The sequence below is a fragment of the Prosopis cineraria genome, unplaced genomic scaffold (assembly GCF_029017545.1).
Source record: "Prosopis cineraria cultivar Desert tree isolate PC_DT_omini unplaced genomic scaffold, ASM2901754v1 PC12, whole genome shotgun sequence".
Classification (NCBI taxonomy): Eukaryota; Viridiplantae; Streptophyta; class Magnoliopsida; order Fabales; family Fabaceae; genus Prosopis; species Prosopis cineraria.
In genome coordinates, this window is record NW_026555343.1 from 34,111,369 (window position 1) to 34,137,075 (window position 25,707).

The 25,707-nt window shown below is 31.1% G+C and overlaps 2 protein-coding genes across 2 annotated transcripts; one reads left to right on the top strand and one right to left on the bottom strand.

Moving 5' to 3' along the window:
* Window positions 1-1,010: 1,010 nt before the first annotated feature.
* LOC129288513 (4-coumarate--CoA ligase 1-like) lies at window positions 1,011-5,891 on the bottom strand. Its single transcript, XM_054925128.1, has 5 exons — window positions 4,775-5,891; window positions 3,804-4,002; window positions 2,208-2,421; window positions 2,011-2,116; window positions 1,011-1,383 (listed from the first exon to the last, which is right to left on the bottom strand). Exons 1-5 carry the CDS (start codon window positions 5,762-5,764, stop codon window positions 1,270-1,272), a joined length of 1,623 nt encoding a protein of 540 aa, XP_054781103.1. The 5' UTR covers window positions 5,765-5,891; the 3' UTR covers window positions 1,011-1,269.
* An 8,328-nt stretch (window positions 5,892-14,219) lies between these two features.
* LOC129288871 (pectinesterase 2-like) lies at window positions 14,220-18,889 on the top strand. The gene is made up of 2 exons (XM_054925673.1): window positions 14,220-14,595; window positions 17,990-18,889. The coding sequence occupies exons 1-2, from the start codon at window positions 14,292-14,294 to the stop codon at window positions 18,658-18,660; spliced, it is 975 nt and encodes a 324-aa protein (XP_054781648.1). The 5' UTR covers window positions 14,220-14,291; the 3' UTR covers window positions 18,661-18,889.
* The last annotated feature ends 6,818 nt before the right edge of the window (window positions 18,890-25,707 follow it).

The window sequence follows — 25,707 nt, forward strand, 5'->3', positions numbered from 1 at the left end:
GCTTGTGATAGATGGCCATCTCTTCCACTTTCTTTCTACCTCCTCATCTCTCTCTCCCTTGTTGAAGCTTGCATGAAGAATCCATGGACACATGCTCGAGCCCTCCATCGTCAACCTTTGGAGGATCCATGCCTTATTTAGGTGAACTCGCACGCTAGAGGTTTCCTTTTTATTTTTTTATTTTTTTTTGGTTAAAAATAGAGATATCATCAGAGTTCGTCGGTTTCTGCTAGGTCCTACAAAATGCATGCATGTCGATAGCCGAGCTTGGTGGAAAACTTGGAAGGGTTGGTTCTAGACTTGCCCTCTCTGGTCTTGGATTTTAGAACAGAGGTCACTCGTAAGGTTGCTGGGAAACTTGCTCTGTTCTTGCTCAGTGGTTTGAAACCTTAGGGAGAAGGGAGATAGGGACTTGAGGAAGAAAGAGGGAAAGGAGCTTCCCAAATACTCTGAGGGGGAGGTGGTGAGAGGGATTACAAGCGAAAAACGAGACTGATGATTGTTCCAAATAATTTGCATGAACTTCTCTTTCTTCAAGCATTGCCATTTTCATTGAATCTCTATTTGAGTTTAATAAAAAAAAAATATCAAAAAAATGAATGGTGCAGGATTAGAGAGATAGGGAGGAGAGAGGGAAGAAAATATTAAAAAAATGAGTTGTAGGACCACTTAAATATTTTATAACAAAAAAATATTAAACAAATTCAAATGTACACCCTACTAACAATTAAATTAGATGAACTTAATTGCAAGATGATAGAAACTAAATTTTTAGCAGGAGCAAAAATGACTCCAAATCAAGTTTAATCATTTGTACACTTTTATATACAAGTGCAAAAATGATCATTAACTCTTTATTTTAATATATCACACTATTTTCAATTTGTTTAGTTGTACAAAATATCAACTATAAATTATTTTCAATATAATTTGACATTCAATGATGATATCATGTAACATGGCATTTAAGATAGTAATTAATTAGCAAAAATGAGAAAGTAAGATGCGACTAGTACAAAAAACAATATATATCGATATCGTGGGTGTGGGAGGTAGATACTAGTAACGTCTTTGGTTGGAACATATTTTTGCACATCATTGTTGCAAAAACAAAAAACAAAAAAATATAAAAGAAATACAATCAATAATATCACACATAGATGATGGATGGCTATGAAGAAGGCATCCATGCATGCATAATCTTCAAATCCATGAAAGCCTTTTTGCCCATGAGGTGAAGGGTAGCATTGTAATTGTACATAAGATGCTTCAGTTAGCAGAAGCTAGTTTGGCTCTGAGGTCCTTTCTTAGGATCTTGCCTGATGGTGACTTTGGAATCGCATCTATGAAGAACACTCTGCTTAGTCTCTTGTAAAACACCACCTGCACCATCATTATCTCACAATCAACACTATTTTCCTAAAACATTACATAAATTTTTTTATTTCCTCAAAATTTTATTTTTGAAATATATATATATATATATATATTGTGAAAATGATTATCATCAATTATTAGCAATTAATATTTATAACTCAAGCACACACAAACTTGATATCAAAATATATAAAATAAGCTACTCGTGATTTCTTTCTTTGAAAAATTGATTTGTGTATATTTTAGAAAGGAAAAAAATAAATGATGAAGCTTATATAAACTTAAGGTAATTTTTTCCAATCAAATTAGAACATCTGTCTGTATTATGTTATCCATGATTTATTTATACAAAATACTATTGTTATTAATACATTTAACCTGTTTTCAAGTTTTAAATTCATTAGCTATAACTTGATTGGTAAAAAAAAATAAAATAACTATATAAGCTTAAGTAAAAGATATTTAAATAATTTTCTTGATTCAAAAGATTTTCATATGAATTTTGAAACTCTTATAAGAAAAATTATTTATATATATATAATTTCAATCCCATAAAAGAAATGTATGTGTATGTAGTTTATTTTTTTCAATTAATTAAGTGAAAGGGAAGGAGAAGAAGAAGGAGAAACAAACCTGTTCTGAGATGAACTGCTTGATGTCATTCTCAGTGGTTTGAGTGTGACCGTTAGATCTGACCACAAAAGCAACGGGCACCTCTCCAGCTGCTTCATCCTTCATTCTGAAACCAAAACAAACCAAATCCACACCTTTTAAGATAATGGGCAGAGATTGTGAGGCAATGTGCAGGGAGTGAATATTAAGATACGCACGGGACCACGGCGGCGTCGGAGATGTGAGGATGAGAGAGAAGGAGGGCCTCCAGTTCTGCGGGGGCCACCTGAAAGCCCTTGTACTTGATCAGCTCCTTCAGCCTATCAACGATGAACAGCTCATCGTCGTCATCGATGTAGCCTATGTCTCCCGTATGCAACCACCCCTCCGCGTCTATCGTTCCCTTCGTTGCCTCAGGATCATTCAGATACCCTGTCCATTTTTGTCCAAAAAACATTTATTATTATTAATTTTTTAATTTATATTGACATTTGAATAGATTGATACTGATTGGTGAAAATGAATAATGGTAAATGTTATCCTTAAAATTCATGCAAGAAAAAATTGATATGCAAAATAAATCAAACATACAATTGAATTCAAGATGCATTAAATCAAATAATTAAATGTAGATATCAATATCGTTGTAAGGAATGAATGATTATACCAACGGTTACATAAATGAAATGCTCAAGTAAAACAGACACATTTGGTCCAAAAGAAAGTACTCTAAAACAATAATACATTTTTATAAATTTATAATGATAACTTAATATAGTATAAATATATAATCAGATAATGAAAGCCTACAACTTACGTGCAAGTGTAGTCATATACCACATGTGGCCTAATAAAAATGGACCATGGTTTTGACTTATAAGGTAATTGTAGACCAGGCTTGCATTTCAAAATTATTAAATTATTTAACACAAGCACATGCACTTCTTTTATTTATTTGTTTTTTTAACCTGACAAAGTATTCCCTCCAATCCCATACAAGTCACTTATAACAATCTCACCAAATCAAGTAGATTTAATTAAATTATTAATATTATCTAAAAAAATAAAAATTCTAATTTACCATAACTAAATCATTATTTTTAAAAATATTTTCTCTCTCATAAGTAATTATTTATCCTAACTCCGCCTATATTTAAGCCGATCCCAAGCCCGGGTAAAGGAAGAGGGTTGTGTTAGATCATCAAGCCAATGTAAAACTTTGTTGAATCTCATGAACATGGACAATAAAAGTAATTATTTATCCTACTAATAAAAATTATAAAATAATAAAATTGGAAGAAAGTAATAAATAATACACCTTGTGCAAAGTAATTAATAAAAAGGATATCAATTTCTTTTACAACGTGACTTATTATAAACTAAGATTTTAGTACATTTTATAAAAAAAGCATAACAACGGTGGATGAGAAAGGTCAAAGGTTGATCTGGACGGCGGAGAATTTTCAAAACAATCATGATCATTAATTGAGCGCGGGCATTGTTTGGTGCGAGGGAGTACCATCCCAACCAATTAAAACGACACCGTAAGCCAACCGTTGAAAGTTATATCTACCAACTTTCACGTCCAAAAAAGGTAACAATCACAAGTAAACTCATATTATGCCATAATTAATGTGGCTACATCGAGTGGCAAGAACGAGGAGGGGTTAAAGTATTAAAAAACTATAAAGATACTTTATAAAATTAAAAAAATAAAATAAAGTTTAATATAAAATTAAGAATTGAGCAAGGTGATGAGGATAAGGACAGGCAAGGAATAAGTGAGATTTATGATGATGATGATGATGAGGTACCTTTCATAATTTGATCGCCTCTGATGCAGATCTCGCCGGGGTGGTTACGTGGCAAAGATTCAGAGGTCTCAGGATCTACAATCTTCATCTCTGCATTCCTCACTACCGTCCCACACGCTCCTGCCTTCACCTCCATCGCTTCCTTCGCAAATGCTAAGCTCATCGTCAACACTGGACCTGCCTCCGTCATCCCATAACCCTGCACAGATTATAATTTGAAATTTTAATTTAAAATAATAATTATTTTTCATATTAAAAGTTAATTTAAAAAAAAAAACAAAATGACAAGCATACAAAATCCAAAAATATAGAAACACAGAGCAGCATGGAATATGACGGGCATTGATTCGAATCTCTTCATTAATGATTCAATTCATGCCCTCCACCACTGCTCACCAACCATGGTTGCTTATAATTTATATATTATTAATTATTTCCAAGAAAAACCCCAAATATTCTTTATATCACCATCCATCCTCTTCATCTCATACAACATAATATGTATATATGTGTGCGTGTATGTATATATATATATATAATACAAGTCCAACATAAGTCACACCAAACCCATCAACCATACATATCTTATCTACCTATATACTCTCATACTTTTATCCGTCCAAAATTTACGACACTTTTTAAACTTCTATTTAATCCAAATATATAAAATGGAATAGTTTTTATAATCTTTCTCAACTATATCCTCACTCTATTTATTATCCTTTTAAAAAAATAGTTCATTAAAATTTCACTTCAAGTATTATTATGAATACAGTTATATAAAATATTTAACAAGGATATAATAAAAAAATACACATAATTTTTTACTATATTAAAATTTCAAGCAATGTTTAACAGTAAAATAAAATAGTTATCAATAACTTATATGCTATATGATAGCATGTGTGTGTCACATGAATAAGTATTAAAATTGAAGAGGAGAGGTAAGCCAAACGTAAAAGATTGAATACCTGACCGAGTCTGGCCTTAGGGAACTTGGACCTCAGAGAGTCTTCAAGTTCTTTACCGAGAGGAGCACCACCGGACTTCAATACTCTGATCGATGACAGGTTGTAATTATCGATATCCGGGGACTTTGAGATGGCCAGCACGATCGGCGGCACCACCGGAGCGATGGACACCTTGTATTTCTCTATCAACCTCAACAACCCATTGATTTCAAACTTGGGCATCAACATGATCGCCGCCTTCGCCCTCAATCCACACAGCAAAACAGAGTTCAGCGAGTAGATGTGAAACAGGGGAAGCACGCACAGAATCACATCTTCATGGTGGAAGTATAGGTTCGGATTCTCTCCGTCCACTTGTTGGGCTATACTCGTCACCAATCCCTTATGCGTGAGCATCACTCCCTTCGGTAACCCGGTGGTGCCAGAGGAATACGGCAATGCGACGACGTCGTCTGGTTTGATTTCCACCTCGGGAACATCGTTCTCGTCCGCCTGAGATAGCTCTGAGAAATGCGAGTGTCCGTCGGGAGGAGAATCGACGAAGATGAGCTTCATGTCCAGGTCCTTCACTTTCTCGTAGTAGGATGATTGAGTGATGAGGATCTTGGCATTGGAGGCTTTGGCTTGTTTGGCAATCTCCGCCGGCGTGAAGAAGGGATTCGCGGCGGTCGTCATGGCGCCGCGGAATGAGGCGCCGAGGAAGGAGAAGACGAATTCAGGGGAATTGGAGAGGAGGACCATGATGACATCGCCCTGACCGACGCCGAATTTGTTCAATCCGGAGGCAACTCGGCGGGCGGTGAGCTCGACGTCGGAGTAGGTGTAGATGTCGCCGGTGGGGGCATTGATCAGGCAAGGATGGGACCCGAATTCGGCGAGATTCTCGAAGCAATAGGAATGAAGAGGAAGGTGTTTGGGGATGTAGATATCGGGAAGTTTGGACCTGAAGATGAATTCGTTCTGGGGCTTGGTGGTCTCTGTGGCAGCCATTGGAGGAGCTGAACGAAGGTGAGAGAATGAGAGAAAAACGAAGAAGGAGAGAGAGACAACGAAGGAGATAGAGGGAGTGTTTGGTAATGAGGATTGTGTGTCTCGGTCTCCTGAAGGAGAATTCGGTCGCGAAGGATTGTTGTAATAAAAGGAACGAGGTGGTGTTGGTGAAGATGGGATAGCGGGGAATAAGAGAATTGTTTTGGGCTAGAAATGGGAATGCGGAGGAGATGTCTTAAACGCGGGGTTGGTGAAGCGTGGGAAAATAAGGGGATGTCCTTTTTTGACCTGAAAAAACAAATATATGTGGAACCTCTGAATATTTTTGAACTATTTCCCAACAAGTCAGTGAAATTGAACATGTGATTTTTTTAAAAAAATATTTTTATTTTAAAAACATTTTATAAAATTACTTTAAAACTTTACAATTAAAGGGACCTTCAAGTAAAATAAATACTAATACAAGGAATCAAAATTTGATAGCAATGAAATAATTTTTATAAAATAAGTTTTCAATACATCTTATAAAATAATTAATTTGATAGCCACGAAACGTTAATTTTTATTATTTCATGGCTATCAAATATAAATTTAAAATATCTGAATCATTGACAAATTATGAACTAAAAGCATGATAGGATGTAATTGAGATTCAATAAGTAACCTAAATTTATTCACTCAATAAAATATTTTAATTATAACCATCAAATTTCAACAATATTCAAAAACTATTAAGATATATTTTTTTAAAAAAATTCAAAACAATTCTTACAATTAGAATAATTCTCGTGTATATTATCCCCTCAAAAATTTAAAATTCAGTATTTTTTAAATATCATATGACAAAATATTTAAAAAATCAATAGTTGTTATTGCAATACATAAAATTCTTATGACGAATTAGCTAGAGTTTTGTAATTTTTTTTAAAATTTTATCTATAAACTAGCCCTTTCTCATAGGCAAAAACACACACATTCACGCAATCATGTCAATGTTAGAATTGAACTTAGAATCTTTTCTTTTTTGAAAAAAAAAAAAAAAAAAGAAGTGATATTATCGCTAAGATAACTAAAGATAAAACCCCAGGGGGGTTGGTGAGAGTGGTTTCAGGGAGTAGGTGGGACCGGGAAGACAACATCTGGCAAGGAAGGGGGAGACACTTTTTCAGAATAAAAATAATAATGCAAAAAAAGTATTATTATAATTTATAAATAAATAATAATAACAATATATGGGATTCACCTACCACAACGCACCGCGGGGGGACGACGAACACACACTCTTCTCGTTGGCTTTCCCACTTTACCTACTACGTTACATCGACCACTCACTCCTTTTGGCATCACGAATTATCATTACCTTCTTTATTTCTCTTTTTTTTTAAAAAAAAATATCAGTCAGTTTCCTCTTTCGGCCCAACCTTTTTTGGGCCCTTACTGGACTCCATCCTTTTTTTTTTTTGCTTATTTGGGTAAAAAAAAATTAACCACACTATTATTGTTAACCCACAGGTCCCTAATATCGTCTTAGTCGCGCCTTTCTCATGTTGAGACGAGTTAACCTACCCTAAAAGAATGTGCAACGAAACATAGTAAAATTGGAATAGATTTAGGTATGGAATGAGACATGAGATGATTAACGAGATATCCCGTTTATATATTTGTCTTTATATTTTTTTTTTACTCTTTTATTTTTTCATTTATAATTTTAGATATTAAGATTTAGATCTTTGTATTAAAAAAAAAATTAAAACAAAGTGTTAGTTCTATAGCAAGTGCATTTCAGCTTATAATTAAAGATACTTTTTTGATTCAGGTTTACAAGATCTAGTCATATTAATAACTTTTTAATATTTAATGATTGTATATATTAATAATTTAATAACATTTAAACCTATATATTAATAAATTTTAGAATAATTTAATGGTTGTATATATTAATCACTTTACATAAAATTGTAGAGTGTTAATTAGTATTTTCCAAAATAGCCCACATTTACAACTTTGCAAGATTTTTCTCCTTAAACTTTATGCTTATTTTAAAAAGGGGTGAGCTTGGAAACTCATTTTATTCTTTGACCATTTTAATGATTTAATTACCTCTCTCTTGGTTCATGTGAGAAACTAAGAAGTGTCCTATATTTAATATAGACAAAGTATAGTATTTTTTTTTTTTAGCTTTACAAGATTTCTCTTTTTTTTTTTTTTTATGTCTTGATTGTTGGAAAACGATACTTGAAGCAGATAGATTTTTCTTGCCCAAAAAATAGAAAAAATGATTGATCACCCTAAATTTATAAATGTGAGTATGCTCAAAAATGTTGGTTACTTATTTATTAATTTGTCATTTCTCTTTTATACTCTTTATTATTATTATTATTTACCAAAATTTCCCTGCCTCTTCCATTCTCATTCCCTTTTTGAAATGAGGCACAGAATATGGTATCCCATCTTGTCCCATCCCAGATATATAGTCATAATGTTAGGTTTACTTTCCTTGGATCCCAACCTCGTCTGTAAATGTTAACTATATATATTAAAGTCATTACTGGAATAAGGTCTAACTAGATTGGTGGACCTTCTCAACCATATGCATTTCAAAATAGGCCCTCAACCAACACTGCGTGTGAGCGCGAGCGTGAGGGCAATACAGTAGAGTCTAACATTAAAATTGTATTATATTACTATTTATTGAAGTACAATATTTTATATTTTGATTTGTTCAAATATTTTTCTGATTTTTAGGTGCTTGATGAGAGAACATAGTTGCGATGATCTTTTTAAAATATATATATATATATATAGTACACTACTACAAAAACAATATAAAATAGTTATTTTTGCTAATATTAAATGGTTACGAACTGTTAAATAATTAAGTATTGAATATTTTTGAAGTTTTTATTCAATGATTATTAACCGTTAAACATTTTAGATATATTAAACGTTTTTATGATAAAAACTGTTTAATAATGAGAATCAAAATATTAAGATCATAATGAGAATTATGAAAAACAAAATAATGAGGTTTTGAATAATGATAAAAACCGTTTAATAATGAGAATCAGAATATTAAGATGATAATGAGAATAATGATAAAAACTGTTTAATAATGTGAATCAAAATATTTGTTTGAGGTTTTGAAGGGTGTAAATGAGAATCAGAATATTAAATGGTTTTGATGCTAGAACCATTTAATATTCTTAAATATAAAATGGTTGTATCTTGACAACAGCTTATATTATTGCACTATTGTTTTAGTTATAATATTAAGCGGTTTTCTCTTATAAACATTTAATATTATGATCAAATTTTTTAAAACAAGGGCTGCATTTTAGCAACCCCTTGTAGTGTACATTACAAAATCAATAGCCAACACTCAAAAATAGAATTTTAGAAGCCAACAATAATCATATACATGAAATATACTTATCAATCCCTATACAAAAGCTATATATAACTTGAAGTTGCTTAAATTAAACCAATTAGTGGTAGAAATAAAACTCTAAATTTCAAAAATTGGCTAAGTATATCTATATATATCATCTATGTCAACTTTAAATATATACATATATCATCTATTTCTTCACTATTGCTATTATTGGTTGTTATAGATAAACCATGCTTTAAAAATACTATGTACTAACTTTTCTTTTCAAGGACTTCTTTCATGTGAGTCTCAACAAATATGTCACAATATACATTCTCATAGTATTGAATGCAAAAACAATGACAACAAAAAATTAAAGTTATATTAATTAATAAAAATAATATAGCTAACTTGAAAACTTGTTATTTTTTGATAACATTTTTCTAATTAGAGAAAGCAAGTTTGAAAAGCTCGTATCACTCCACCTGCTTGTAGCTTTTAAGCTGTATGATTCCAACACAGCGACCAATAAAGTGAAATCAATTCAACTCTCATACAAAGGTGTCTCTACATCAAATTTGAACCTTTCCAACTTCTCTAAAAAATTCTTAACTTCCCTTTCAATTGCATCGACCAATTCTTTGATAATGATGTTGATGAGTTCCACATTTTTTGCTTTATTAAACAGAAAGTTTGTCATATGATCTTTGATGGTTACAAAAGTCAAAATATTGCTAATACCCTGATGGTTGAGAAATTAAACTTGCCTCCCTTCGACCATCCCTGCCCTTATAAATTGTTAAGTGATGATGGTGGTGAGTTTACAGTGTCTAAACAAGTCCCAATTTTTCAGAAATAGGATATTTATGAAAATAAAATTCTATGTAATGTTGCTTTTATACAAGCCTTTCATATTTTATTAGGCTATTCATGGAAACATTCAACAAGAGTCAAGCATGATAGGCATAAGAATTATTATTATATTGCATTCAATTAGGAAACTAATGTATTTAAACTTCTTGAGTCTATGCAAGTTTATAAGGATTGTGTTAGAATTTTGGAAACATATAGAGTAAGAGAAAAAGATCAAGAAAAGAAAAGGATCTTGAGAGAGAGAGAGAGAGAAAATAATGAAAAAGAAGAATAAAATGAGATTGAAAATATTAAGAATAAAAATAAGAATGTTGAGTTGAGTGTACAAAAAGAAAAGAGAGAAAATAATGATAGAAAGAATTGTGAGAAAAGTGACATTAAGGGTGGTTGTAAAGATTTTTGTTTGATTATTAACCATCCTAATCATTCCTTACCTTGTGTTTCTAGTAAGTTGCAGGTTTCTTGAGAATTTTATCCTAAGGAGCCATCAATTGAATTCTTGTCCTCAAGAATCATCAGGCATTTTTCTTTTTCAAGTGGTGTTGAGAAATATTTTGATGGTACTCAAGGAATTAAAATTGTTATTTATATTTGGGTACATGTGAGAAAGAAAACATTTTTGATTGAAAGCACACTGAAAAATATTTCTAAAGTGGAGATTCAAGGACGAATTTTTTTAAAAAGGAAGGAAATGATAGAATACAAGTCACGCATGTCCAACAAGCCCAACAAGGCCAAGAGACCCACAACACAAAAGTGGTAAGACAAGGCCAAGAGACCAACAATCAACCAATGACCAAAAACATAAAAGGATCACATGGATGATTGCACAGAGGATGACATATCCCTTGATTGCTCCAAATTGATTAAGTTAATGATTTAGATATCAGTTTAGTATTTTATTTAAGTTTTGTTTTCTATTTCTAGATTAGGATTTTATATAATAATGTAATCATATAATTTTAGGAGATAAATCCCTAGATTATATGGCTAAATTTTATTATTTATTAATATTAATATTTTTATCCAAAATAGGGTTTTTAAGTCTTGAGTAACTCTATATATAAGCATACACTTCTTGATTGTATAGTAAGTTAAATTTGAATAATAAGATTATTCTTATTGTTAAAATTTATAACTCTTGTGAGCTTTAATGCTTATGATGGAATCCTTTGGTGAATGAGCTTGATCAACTCTTGTGATATTTTCAAAAGTTAAAATTATTAGAAGCAGGTGTTTTAAAGGATCCTTTCCTTAATCTCTATCTTTTTCCTTCTGTTATTTCATTTCCTTCTTCCACAACTCTTCTCCCATATTTTGATTTCTATCTTGTGTTTTCTTGTGTTTGTTTTATATTTTTTAGTTTGAAAGGATTATATTTTTAACTAGTACGATTTCACTTCTGCATCCCCTATCAAATGATATCAAGGACCTTACAATAAAGAATCAATAAATACTAACTTGAGGTCTAGATCTTGACATTTCTTTCTTAAGAATTTTTCATGAATATTCTCACATGATATATCTCTGAATTCAATTATGATACCAAGATCGTGAGTCATCATATGCTTTCATGATGACTTAATATCATGAGGCTACTAAGTTGTTAATCAGTAATTATTGATGAGATAATAATTAAATGCGTGTGAAAGAGAGTGAATAATTACCTCTAGTCATGGGATCACACACATGAAGACAAAGGAACTCAAAATAGTTGGTAGGGGTATTCAAAACTGGATCACATTTATGAAATGAATGCCTATTCTCATTGCGAATAGAACCACCATTTTCATGCAGTGACAAAAGGTCCAAAAGCTTTAACGCTTAAACTTTGAGACCCTCTTTTGTGATGATTTGTGAAACCTTCCTGCCATGCACAAGTATACCTAAAGCTTATATGGTGTTCACACATATTTAACAATCTCAAACGGAAAATTTCATACAATTCGAGGACATTCTATATATCAACAATTATATAAGGTCAAAACTGAACAAAATTTCCATTCAACAATTGAGCATTATGTTAGATATATCAAAAATTCAAGCATAGAGCATAAAGCGTTCAGCATTTCTATTCAACAATTATGTAAGGGCAAACCTAAAATTTGAAGGAAAAAAATTAGCAACATAACAACATAAAATTGAGCTTTAATTTCCTAAGCTTAATTCTCTCTTTTCACAAATTCAATAATAAGCTATCAACTATTTCATAACAAAATCACATACACTAATTCCATTCAATCAAAATTCATACATATTGAGCAATTTCATATCAGAAATTAAAAAAAAAAATAAATCTTCCACAACTATTCGATAAATAATCAACCAAACCCATTCAATCCAAATTCAAGAATAAAACCCACGCACAGACCAAAACCCATTCAATGACAATCTAGTTTGATGTATCTACAAGTAATTAAAAAAAAAAACAAACAAACTAGTTTGATGTTCGTTGAAGACAAGAGGAAGAAAACCCAACGCGGATGAGAAATGGAGGAGCAAAGCCACACACAGGTGAGCAACTCCAAGCAACCAAAAGAGGAATGGAGGAGGAAGAGGAAGAGACAATTGATGAGATAGCCAAAACCTATGTGAAGAAACACCTTGGTGGTGGGTATGAGGTCTGAAGCCAGAGAAAGTGAAGAAGACCACGAGCTAATAATGTCTTGAATGTAGATACTAGAGGGGCGTTTTAAAATTTTAAAAGAAACCATTCAATGGTTATTTATAATTAATTGTTGAGTTGTCTTTATTGAACAGTTGTCACTACCCAACCATTTAATAGTTTAGGAGACTATTAAACAGTTTTGTAGAGACAATCATTTAATAGTGTTCATGACTGAATAATAAATATCAGGCGTGCCAGAGATGCTGAGTCTTAATTGATAACAAAGGGTCTCGAGCTCCTTTACCACAATTTACTTAGATGTAAAAAGATACAAGGCTTTGGTAGAACAATTGTATGATTTTTTATTGAAATGTGAAAAGATTACAAACTGAAAATTGAAAACTAAAAGAGGGCTAATGAATGTAAAATTTGCGAGTCTTTGATGGAGCATTAACTAATTTCTTCTATATTTTCTTCCATTTATAATGTTAGAGTAGTGGTAGCTCTTTTTCTTAAAACCTAACATGTTTTGTCAAAAAATCAGAGATCTCATAAAACTCATGGTAAAGTTTTCATTCCATGCTCTCCATTTTGATAACCAATCTGTTTCATCAAAATGCTTGGACGTAGATTTCAGCATTATTTAAGATCATGACTTCATGCCAATAGTTTAATATTTACAGCTGACGAAATTTTGGCGTGTTTATTTATTGTGGCTTTTATTGAGCCTTGAGGCCGACCCCTTTCATTTATATTAAGCATGATACTTTAATTATTCAGCTCAATTAACTTTGTGACCTATTTAAGCAACGTTTCATATTTAGCCCAAACAAATAGTCTCTAAATTTTTTAAAATAAAAAATTTACAGCACTATTCAATGATTATTTCTAATACCCATTGAGTAATTGCTTCAATTATTAAATGGTTCTGGGCATAACCATTTATAATAATTTTATGAACTCCCACCTATATTTACATAAAAATTCTCCAAATAACCGTTTAACAAATGGCATTTTATATTCCCCCTTAGAATTCAAAGCCATGATGAGAGGGGACAATTAATACTCATGCATGTTTGAAAACTATCCCATAAGTGTGTGGGAGTTATACATGTATGGGTGCATGAAGCCGCTTAAAAGCTCTGCATTTTTCTCTCCCGGAACAGAAACTTCCTTCCCTTGCTTTCTCCTCAATGCATTTGTTGTGAACCTGAATTGAGTTCCTACGGTAATTCTGTTCCCGCATAAGATCCAACCGATGCAACTCATTAGGTATGTTTCCTCCTCCATATTCTTACAACATTATTAACGCCCTTCAAAAGGTTGCAGAACAATTTAGGTTACGTTACATGACATATGCATACTTCAAAACGTCAATTTCTAAACATACTTAAAAAAAAAAAAAAATTGGAAGTGGGAGGATGCAAGTATAACTACTCTCTCAAGAGGTCTAACCGAAGAACAACCTCAAATATATATATATATATATATATATATATCCAATAAAAAAGGTACGGAGAAGGTGAACAAAAAGTCAACATGATTCTCATCCAACATGTTTATCAGTGCACGCAAGTGGCCATATAAAAATGCACACAGCATACAGTGAATCCAAACCAGACTAAAAAGAGGTTAAAGGGAGCTAGCTAGGTGGTTCTTCCGTGGAGTCATCCATAATGACGAGTACTGTGTTAGTTCTCATCATCTTCCTCTCAACTTCTATATTGTCATCACTGTGTTCCCACGGCGACGAGGTGTCAGTGGTTATAGTGTCCAAGGACGGAGATGGAGATTATGGAAGTGTGAGTGAAGCCATAGCCAAAGCTCCAGAATTCAGTGAAACCCCCTACACCATCCAAGTCCGAAGCGGCACTTATAAGGAGTTCGTCGTGGTTCCGCGGGAGAAAACCAACATTAAGCTCGTCGGCGACGGCCCTAGTCAGACCAGAATAGTCGGCTCTCACCATGGCACCACACTAGGTATATATACATACATACATACATACATACATACAATTGTGTGTTGTCTCTTTTCTTATATATATATATGTATATATACACATACAATCATTTGTGTGTTGTATCTTTTCTTACTCAAAACCTAGTATATATACATATATATACATTACTTGTTGGATAAATTCATTAATCTCCATCATCCATTGAAGTAAGGATAGAGATAGGTGTACATTGATCCCATGGATACACCTCGTTGCGTCATTGTATTGCTCCGATGCAGAGAATCCAAGTGCATGTAATTAGTATATAAAAAAGCGTTTTCTTAGAAAAGAAATAATAAAGAATATATTTGGAAAGAAAATAGGAAGAGTATATTTACTATTTTATTTAAAAAAAAAGCACTTTTTAACCTATAACAAAAATTTCATTTTGGTTCATCATGGGCTTTATTTTGGACAAAAGAGACAATAGAATTTTCAACAAGGGTTGAAGAAATTCTTAAATTCTTTGTATTAAATATATTAAATTAAGGATAGTTTATTTCATTAAAATAACTTAGACTACTTAGTTAAACATATCTTGAGCTTTATACCTAATTTATTTTTTAATTTTTAAACGTGAGACTTCTTTAACTTTTATCTCTTATAGAAATCACCATACACTTACACACACACACGTGCCGGCTTTCCTTTTCTTTTCCTAACTTCATATATGATTAACTGACACCATATATCTTTTCTATTTAGTTTTGGCTTTTCCCTCGGTTTTGGATTATATATTCAGATTAAACTTTCATTGATGATATTTTTATCATGGCTATTAATTAATGACATTTTGGCTTGAAAAATATGGGTTAAATGCACATACGTACATATGAAACTCTTAAAGGATGGAGATTTTTCTTACTTTATATATATATATAGTCATCCTTTCTCGAATGATGAATGTTTGAACCAGTTTATATATATATATATATATATAAAAGGAAACCAAAGAATATAACCTTGATGTGTTAGGTGAATATGCAATTTGATCTTATCTTTTTTTGCCAACCAAAGTTGTCCAATTATAAAAAATTTGACCTATAATAACAAGGTCCTAAGCTCAAATTATATTGTTGATGATGTGAGGGTCTTATTGTTAAGTAGTCTAGAAGTACATTTATAAATACTTTTTAAATCCTCCCCATCTAACTCACTTAAACTTCTAATATTAATCAAATTAGTTAATCCTTTCCAAAATTTTTATATGTTCGTGCATAACATTGTTTCCCAATTTTTTTAAAGAAAATGAATTATTCCAAATATATGCGCCGTTATATAATTTAATGGCCAGTGATACAGTATATAACAGACTAAGTTAGGAGTGCAATTATTGGCCTACTATACATTTGCTGGTTTGTATCTCAACTGCTCTACTGCCAATAGACTGTCATATTTTCAAAGTTAGGGCGTTTCATAACAAATCAATTAGGATTCAACGTACGTGACAACTTTGTGTGTTCAAAATTAATTATGCAACAGTCTACATGCATGCTGACTTGGTTTAAATAATAGAAAAAATTACACATAAGTCCCTCACAATATTTAAATATTTGTCATTTTCATTTAACTTGCTAATTATTGTTGATGAATCTTATAATATTTAAATGTTTTGTGAGAATCTCAAAGTAGTTTTCTAAATAATAAGATGCATGTGTTTGGGCATAATAGCAACAATAATGACAGAAATAGTGGGGATTAGGAGAGTGGTCGTAGCTCTAGATTCTGATTATATATATATATATATATAATATTTTGAGCCCCTGTGCAAACTTTTATTATATATTATACTTTTCCTATCTATATAAGAATTGATAGTTCATTTTATAAGTCACACCTTATATAAAACGGTGGATCATTAATTAATTTTTTTTCTATTTTAATTACCCTTTCACAATTTTTCATGAGTAGAGTAAAATCATGCATGTGAGAAAGAAAATGTTTTTTAAAAATGATGCAGTGTAATAACAGTATATTATAAAATTTATTTCATTTTTTAACAAAGTCAAGAAGTGAGTTATATAAAGTTTGTATGTATTTTTCAATATCTCAACTCCTTATAATTAAATCTTGACTAATTAATTCTGCCCTGACTAGCAGCCAAACAATACAATGATTGATTTGATTTCAATGAGTATTGGATAATTTATAAAAAAAACATTGCTTTAAGTTTCTAATTTATTTTAGCATATAATAAAATGTTTGAATATATTTTTTTCAAAATTATGATTTTGGTCTTCAAAATTAATTAATATTTTTGCTATCAAAACATGCACTAATTATTGGATAGGTAAGTGGGTAGATTGGTGACTCAAAAAAGGTGTATAAAAAAGAAAGTGCCAAACACCCAACATCAACCCCCTTTGACATCGCAACCTAACATCTATATGTAGTAATAAATAATTTCTGATAATTTCGGGTCACCAGAACAAGACCTACTGTGTTTCACTTTTTTGGTAAACCTAATCCATTACATAATTGATCAAAGGTTCAACATTTTCTTTTACCAAAAAAAAAAAAAGGAAGTCAACATTTTTATCATAAGCCTACCTTTGCCTTAAAAAAAAAAAAAAAGTAAACCAGAGCCTACCTTTGTCATGTAGGTTCAAATCTTGAAAGACTAGAGACACATTCTCTCTCTCTAAATAATTTTGAGAGAAAGTAATTTAGTGCTACACACACACATAAGCATATATTTCCGGTACATAGATATAGTAATTAATCATCAAATTGATAATATATGTTTTTCACTATTCCATCGTATCTTTTATTTTCGTCTGTGATATAATGTCACAATTTTTTTTATCTCATGATTGAGTATTCATGGACACGAGTTTTACTTTCTAATGTAATTTATTTTAAATCAATTTTATTATTGAACCTTGTTTATGATTATCAATAAAAAAATTATTTCCCCATATTATAAATATATATAATCAAAATATTACGGTTGTCGTGTACACAAAATATTTAATTTTAAATTTAAACTATACTTCTAATAATTTTGTAAATTTATATTTAATAATATAATGACGCATGTTCTGGACATGACTATATCTTCCTCTAATCTTACCTTAAACATGAATTAATTATAAAAATCAATTTTTTTTTCAACTCACCGGACCAATTTTTCCCTGAATTCACCTAAAATTTTGCTGAGGATAGAATATCATTTGATAACCATATAATTTTTTCCCCCCTATTTGCACTATCATCATTAGAATTTTCTGAATTTTCTTTTTCCCTCCTGGGTTAAAAAGTCGTTTTCTCACACATAAACTACATCGCTCATGATTTATATAAATTATATGTGATCAGTTATTTTATAATTAATTAATAATTTGCAATTTGCAATTATGTAATTGACTTCGTAGATGTCTATGGAGAAGGGTTCGTCGCCGAGAACATAGGGCTGATGAACTCGGCCGGATTGAAAGCAAGCGCCGCTGTGGCGGTTCGCAACGAAGCCAACAACAGCATCTTCTTCCAATGCTCCATCGAAGGCTTCCAAGACACACTCTGGGCCGTCGCCGGCCGCCAGTTCTACAAGAACTGTGACATCTACGGCACCGTCGACTTCATCTACGGCGACGCCGCCGCCCTCTTCCAGGACTGCAACCTCTACGCTCGCTACCGCCCTTACGTCACCTTCACCGCCCAGTCCCGTCGCAGCCCCGACGACCACACTGCCTTCGCCTTCCAACACTGCCACTTCACGATGGCCCCCGAGGACGCCGCCATGAAGTCCAAGGTCCGAGCGACACTGGGGAGGCCATGGAGGCCGTATTCCACCGTCGCCGTCATTGACTCGTTCATTGACTCTATGGTGGACCCCACGGGTTGGGAAGAGATGCAAGGTCAGCCTACCGATAAGGTGACGTATGTGGAGTTTAACAATTATGGGCCTGGGTCCAACACATCTGGGAGAGTGAACTGGCCCGGTGTTAAAGTCCTTTCAGACCCAAATGAGGCCCAACAATTTACAGCTTCGGTTCTGTTAGATGCTGATTCTTGGATCCCACACAAGGGGGTTCCATATAATTGATGGAGATTCATTTAAGGGTATTCATTGGGCCAACCGCCCCAAAAATCCTGGTTGGGCCCAATTATGAAACACCCTATGATTAAATTTTAATTTTGCACCCTACACCTCAACTCTTTGAACTTAATTTACATTTTCAGCATAATTGTTGTTTGTTACGTTTATATTCTATCCAAGTGTCAAAAAAAATTACCATCAAGGAAATTCATTATATTGTGACCTTGCCTAAAAATTTAGCAGCATGGAGAACAACTTCGGTTCATTTTCTGCTCTCTTCTTTTTTTCCTGCTTTACACATCTAAGAGAGAATGAAGAAATTATAAGTCATTGAAAAATCCTATCATCCTCTGTCTATCTGTCACAAATTTTGAAAAAAAGAAAAGAAAAGAAAAAATATTTCAGTGCTTAGCAATGAACAATATTAGTATGAGAAAAATCAACACAAATAGAAAAGTAGAAAGTGGTAGTATATTCTCCTTCCAATTTTATTTATAAAATAAAGAGAGAATGATTGTTTTTTACCTTGTAAGTTATGTCATTAAATATTTTTACAGATTTCTCCTTTTACCTCCAATTATATGTTGATGAGAGGAAGTACACTATTAAATTTTATATATATATATATATATATATTATGTTTCGGTTCTTGTGTATAATTTTTGGATCTTTTACTTTAATTTTTTTTATCATTTTATATAACTTTTAAGATCCTTCTATGTCATTTTTTAGATCAATTAACGATCAAAGTTAATTTTTGTTAATTATAAGAGCCACATTGCATCATTTTCAAAAGTTGAAGGAGAACAATATACCAAAAATAAATTTAGGATCCCAAATACTACTAAACGTATAGTTTAAGGACTAATTTACCATTTAACCTATAATATATGTGTGTTATATTTTTGAGCCTTTATACAAACTTTTTATTATATTATTTTTGGCTGTATGCATATATTAATTACCTTCTAAAAAAATGATAGTTCTTTTTATAAGTGTTTGGGCCTAAAATGAAGCTTCAAACCCAATATCAGATAAAAGTAAGGCTCAATTTGCTTTTAAAATAAGTCGTGCCATGCACATACTCAATGTGACCCTTAAAACTCAAAACGACTAGATATTAAAGGTTGTTAAATAGACATAAGATCATTATCTACATGCCATGAGTATCACGGGGCCATACTAAGTGATCACGAATATTTTGCATATAGGCTCCAGATTTTTCAAGCACAATAATTTCAAGCATACAATTGTAAAAAGTTCTCAAGTAACAACAAACCGGACACACAACCTATATTAGAAACAATCTTAGATTTACTTTTTCAATTCATTTACCCTATATTTCATAATTTGACTTAGGTTTTATTTTCAATTTATAAGTTATAATCACTGCAACTTTGTACTTTATTTTTTATTAATCAAAACACCCTTTATATTGATTTATTTGCATCTTCACATTTAGGTAAATTGAGAAAAAGAAGGCCGAGGACCATGTATTTGTTTATGAGACTCCGCATCTCCGGCACGTCTAGTTTTTGTTGCTAAAACACAACATTCAACTTGTGAAGAACAATGAGTCACTTTATATAAGAAGGCATATCATTAATTATTTTTTAATTTTACTCTTTTACAATTTTTTATGAGTAAGGTGAAATTTTACTTATGAAGAAGAAAATATTTTTAGAGATGACATATTTAATAAAAATAAATTAGAAAATTTCTTTCTTTTTTTCTAACAACATCAATAATTTAACTATTTCTCTTTATTCTAGTAAGGTAAATAGAAATGATTTATATATAGAATTGTATATGTTTTTCAATCTCAACTTCTTATAATTAAATTCTCGTTATACTTAATTTTGACATATATCATAGATGTTTGAATCTTTTTGAGAAAATTATAGTTTTTAATTTATAATTAATTTTGATACATAATAGAGACGTTTGGATATATTTGCACGAAATGATAATTTTAGCCTTTAAAATTCATCAATTTGATATTGGATGGTAAGTAGGTGTGGATTGGTGACACAAAAAGAGCTATAAAAAAAGAAAGTGTCAATAAACACCCAACATCAACCACCCTTGATATCGAAACCTAACAATGTATGTATAGTAATAGTAATTTTCTGATAATTTCAAAGTAAGACCTACGACAGGTACTATAACTTTGTTGGTAAACCTAATCCATTATATTACATCAATTCCAAGCACCTTGTGCGTAATAATTGATTTGACTAGTGGGTCAACATCTTGATCATATGCCTGGCTTAGCTAATTGCTTCGTCATCATGTCCAAATCTTGAAACACCAATTAAGAATATATATATATATATATATATCAATTCATTGCTGTTTAATAATTTTCTCTAGTTAGTGCCCACAGCAAAAAAAAAAATACTCTCATCATTAAAAAATATAAAACATTTTTTTAAAAATTGAATGTTAAAAAATATAAAGTATTTTTAGTTTTTTGAGGTGTAATCATTACTTTTTTTTAAAAAAAATATCTATATTGATAATGATTTTATATTTATTGTAGAGTATTTAATAGTGATGAATATAGAAAGATAGGGTTAGTTGAAAAGTAAATAACTACTTTATTGAGGGTAAGATTCGATTGAAAATACTTTACATTTTTTAATAGAAGGAGTATATAATATTATAATTTATAATGTAATATATATATATATATATATATATGTTTTGATGTGCATTAATCGTCATTCGTAGTTACTTGGAGATGGATAATATCAACTTTGTTTTTATTTGTGGTATGAGGCCACTGCTTGAAAACCTTTATATATATATATATATAGGAAAATGAAAATTAGAGATTGTACAAGAACATTTATATTTAATTAATAATTTTAGTATTGGAATATGGGAAAAAATTATTAAATTTAAAAATGTTAGTGTTAGAAGGAAAAAAAATACTAATTTGACATTAATATTTTTATAGGGTCCTCACTTGTCATTGTCCCTATATATGCTTCAACTTTGCAACGCCACACGCGCGCGCAAACACACTGATTGATGGAGATTCATTTAGGGGGTGTTCATTGGGCCAACCGGCCCAAAAAAATGCATGTGGGCCCAATTATGAAGCACTCTGATTAAATTTTAATTTTGCACCCCGTATCCCTCAACTCTTTGAACTTAATTTACATTTTAAGCGCAATTGTTATTGGGTTACGTTTCAATTCTATATAAGCGTACAAGAAAAAATTTATCATCAAGGAAATTTTTTTGGCCACATCGTCAGGGAAATTTATTATATTGTGACCTTGCCAAAAAATTCAGCAGCTTAGAGAACAAAATAAAAAATAAAAAGGAAAAATTAGTAGAAAAGACCTAGTAGAAACCAAAATTGTGCTCAGGGACCAAAGTAGATTGAAAGACCAAGCCTATTGTTTTATTCATAAAACAATTTGATCAAATGATCAAAACACTCCTCTATGTCAACTAAAAAAATTAAGGAAAGGGTACAAAATTAGCTCCGACGACCTCCTACTAAAGCTCTAGCTACTCCTCTGATAGTTGACAATATGCTTACCGAGGCTCTGATCGAAAAGTAAAGGGTTGCTGGAAAATGTCATCAGAAAAACTCAACACCACTTTATTACATGTAATCCTTAATGATTACATGTAAAGTCAACAATCAAAAGGTACAAGAACTTTGGCTTAAGATGTAAGACTTTTGGCTTGGATGTAAGGAATCTAACCTATGTAAAGCTTAAGCTCAGAGTGCAAGGCTTCTGCCTTGAGTGTAAGAAATTTGGCTTATGGTATAAGGGCTTCTGACTTATGATCCAAGGCTTCTAGCTTGAACAATTACATGTAAATCAAATACACAGAGAGTGCCCATTGGGCCATTGTCAATGCCCTATAATTACATGAAAATGACAACTAAAAACATGTAAATCAATATGAGAAAAAATTTACAAGCATACATGAGGAATAATTTTCATGTAATTTTTAGCAGATTACATGTAAATCAAATGCACAAGAGCACGATCCTGTCAATCCCCTATATGAAAATAACTATGGGTTACATGTAAATCAATATAAAAAAATTGGTAAGTATGCCTTAGGAATAATTTACATGTAATCTTTAGCGATTACATGAAAATCAAGCACATAGAAAGCACACTTCTATCAATCCCCTAGAATTACATGAAAACGATTATGGATTATATGTAAATCAATATGTGAAGAAACTCACGAGTATGACTAAGGAATGATTTACATATAATATGTATGTAATCTCTAATAGATTATATGTAAATCAAACACATAGGAAACATGTCCCTACCAGTACCCTTAAATTATACAAGAATGACTACAAATTACATGTAAATCAATATATGAAAAAATTCATGAGCATGCTTGACAAATAATTTATATGTAATATCTAGCATATTACATATAAATCAAACGTATAGAAAGTGCACCATTGTCAATGCCGTTGAATTACATGAAAATAGCTATAAATTACATGAAAATGTCTAAGTCAAAGCTTTACATTATAAAACTAGATCCCTTTCGCTTAAGTTAGAAGCTTTGCACTTGAGCCATACCTCTTGTGCCCGAGCCATACCTCTTGCGCTTAAGCCACAACACATGTACCTTAAGTCAGAAGTATTGCACCATAAGCCAAAACCCTTGTACCTAAATCAGAACCTTTGCACCCTTTAATTCTAACACCCTAAATCAAAAAATATATCATGAGGAATAAGAACAGCATCATGCTCATGATAAAGTACATCCTACTCTATATAAAAAACAAATAAAGTAACACTCACAATAAGTTCTTCTTTTGTTTAAATATTATGCATTGTATAGCAAGTTATATTAACCTATAAACAAATTCAACAATGTAACATGAAGGACAACTAAATTGTTCTTAAAAAACAAGTAAATGTAAAGAGAAAGAATGAACGACAAAAATTTTAATGAAAGAACAATAATTCCATTAGGTTTATTCTATCTTTTGTCAAATACAATCAAAATGATAAATAAAGATCATAGGGTACCTTATATCAAAAAATATATCACGAGGTAAAAGAATAACATCAAGCCCATGTTAAAATACATCCTACCCTATACAAAAAAGCAAATAAGGAAGATAGTCATAAGTACAATTCAAAATACAGTCATATTTTCATTCAATCTTTTAAGGAAATTCATTGATCAATATTTTCTTATAGCTCACTTAAATTATCATATGCGTGTAAGAGCTTCTTGACTTGAACTTATTTTTTTTCTCATCTTTGACCAAAACTTTATGCTTTAATGCATCTAAAATATTATACTTAAAATAAAAATTAATTTCCATAAAAAGTGGGTCATTTAAGCATTAATACACAACACCCATAAAATTACAACTAGTAATTCAAAAGAATATTAAACATGCCATTACAATTTACAATTATCTTGTGAGAAATTTAAATTCCCTACAACAACTGACATGGGGTGATATAATGTTGTAACAAGTTTCCTTTTATTATACAAATAACAAAGAAAACATATTAAAGACAAAATCACAATATACAGCACACCAACATTAATCCAATACCATAAGCTGATATGTCAATCATAAGGTAATGATTGAAATTACAAACATAAATAGGTAAAAGAGATGATAGACTCAAGATATTATTGACACTTGAAACATAAATTCTTGGAGGTTCATTATGAAATTCTAAATAATTACATGATTTCATTATGATGTTAGGAATGATTTAGTCAAGTGGATCATGGACAAATATTTCATTTACATTATATCTATTGCAAAATTAAGTGATTCCAAACAAAATGATTGCATTTTGTATGCATATGATAAAATGAAAAGCTCACATATATTTTAAAACAAGGCATCTAAAATATAGCATAGATTTATTTGAATAAACAAGATCAACAAAAGTGTATGTACTATACTTTTATAGTTTTTATACAATTCCTCTATTTCAACAGCAATATTAGAAGGTAGAAATCTTGTTTCTACTTCATTCCTAATTTTCAATAGAAGTTGTACAAAATGACAAAAAAACATTCAATAGTAAAACAACTTTTTAAGATTTGATATAAAAACTATTCTAAAAAGTAAGAGTACAATAAGAACTAAAATTTTACATAAACTATATCTTAAAGTGTTAAATTCTGTAAGTGGCTATATTTAATAATCAAATCATTCTTTCAATCTTCATGCAATATATTAGAAGATTTTATAGTTTTTGAACCATTACCTTGAACTTCATATTATAAATCAAATAATATTTTCTCAACACAAATTGATAAGTTTTGTCAGCCAAAAAAATCTTCATTGTATGATTTGCTTTTAGTTTTGATCCAAACAATAAAAGCATATGGCAATTATATTAGAATAGATGATTTACAATTATATCAAAAACACATAGTTTACAATTATATCATGATTGTTGAACCAAGTAAGAACTATAATCAAAACCATAGGAAGATTGATCAACAATAAGGAATAATGCTACTAAAAAAGTGGCCAATAATTGCACAATGATATTTATGATATTGTGAAAATATAAAGCAAGATAGTTATATTAAGATTCTAGAAATAGACAACCAAACAAAAAAATGAGTTGAAACAAGAAAGAGAACCAAAAACACTTGTCAAATGTCCTTCACATAACCAAGAAAAGGAGAATTATTGTAAAGCCTCAATAAATAGCATATATTCAATGTCACTTGTAAAAGCAAAAAATATACTCCCTTGTAATGATTTGACCAAGATAACATAGGTGAAGAAGAAGCATCTATACTTTACAAAAATTCTTACCCATAATACCTCTAAGCTCAGTTATACAAACATCTACTAGTCCCTCCTTCCCATCCACAGGAATTACAGCAACTAATTAAATCTAATCTTTTATGGCACAAGTAATGGGTGGTACCACCTGTATCAACATCCCAAAAACTCAATAAACTACTCCCCATCTATACAATATGAGTATGGAAGCAACACATAATAACAATTTCTTTTGAAGATATTCTTAATTTTGTTGAAGATGGTTTATTTTG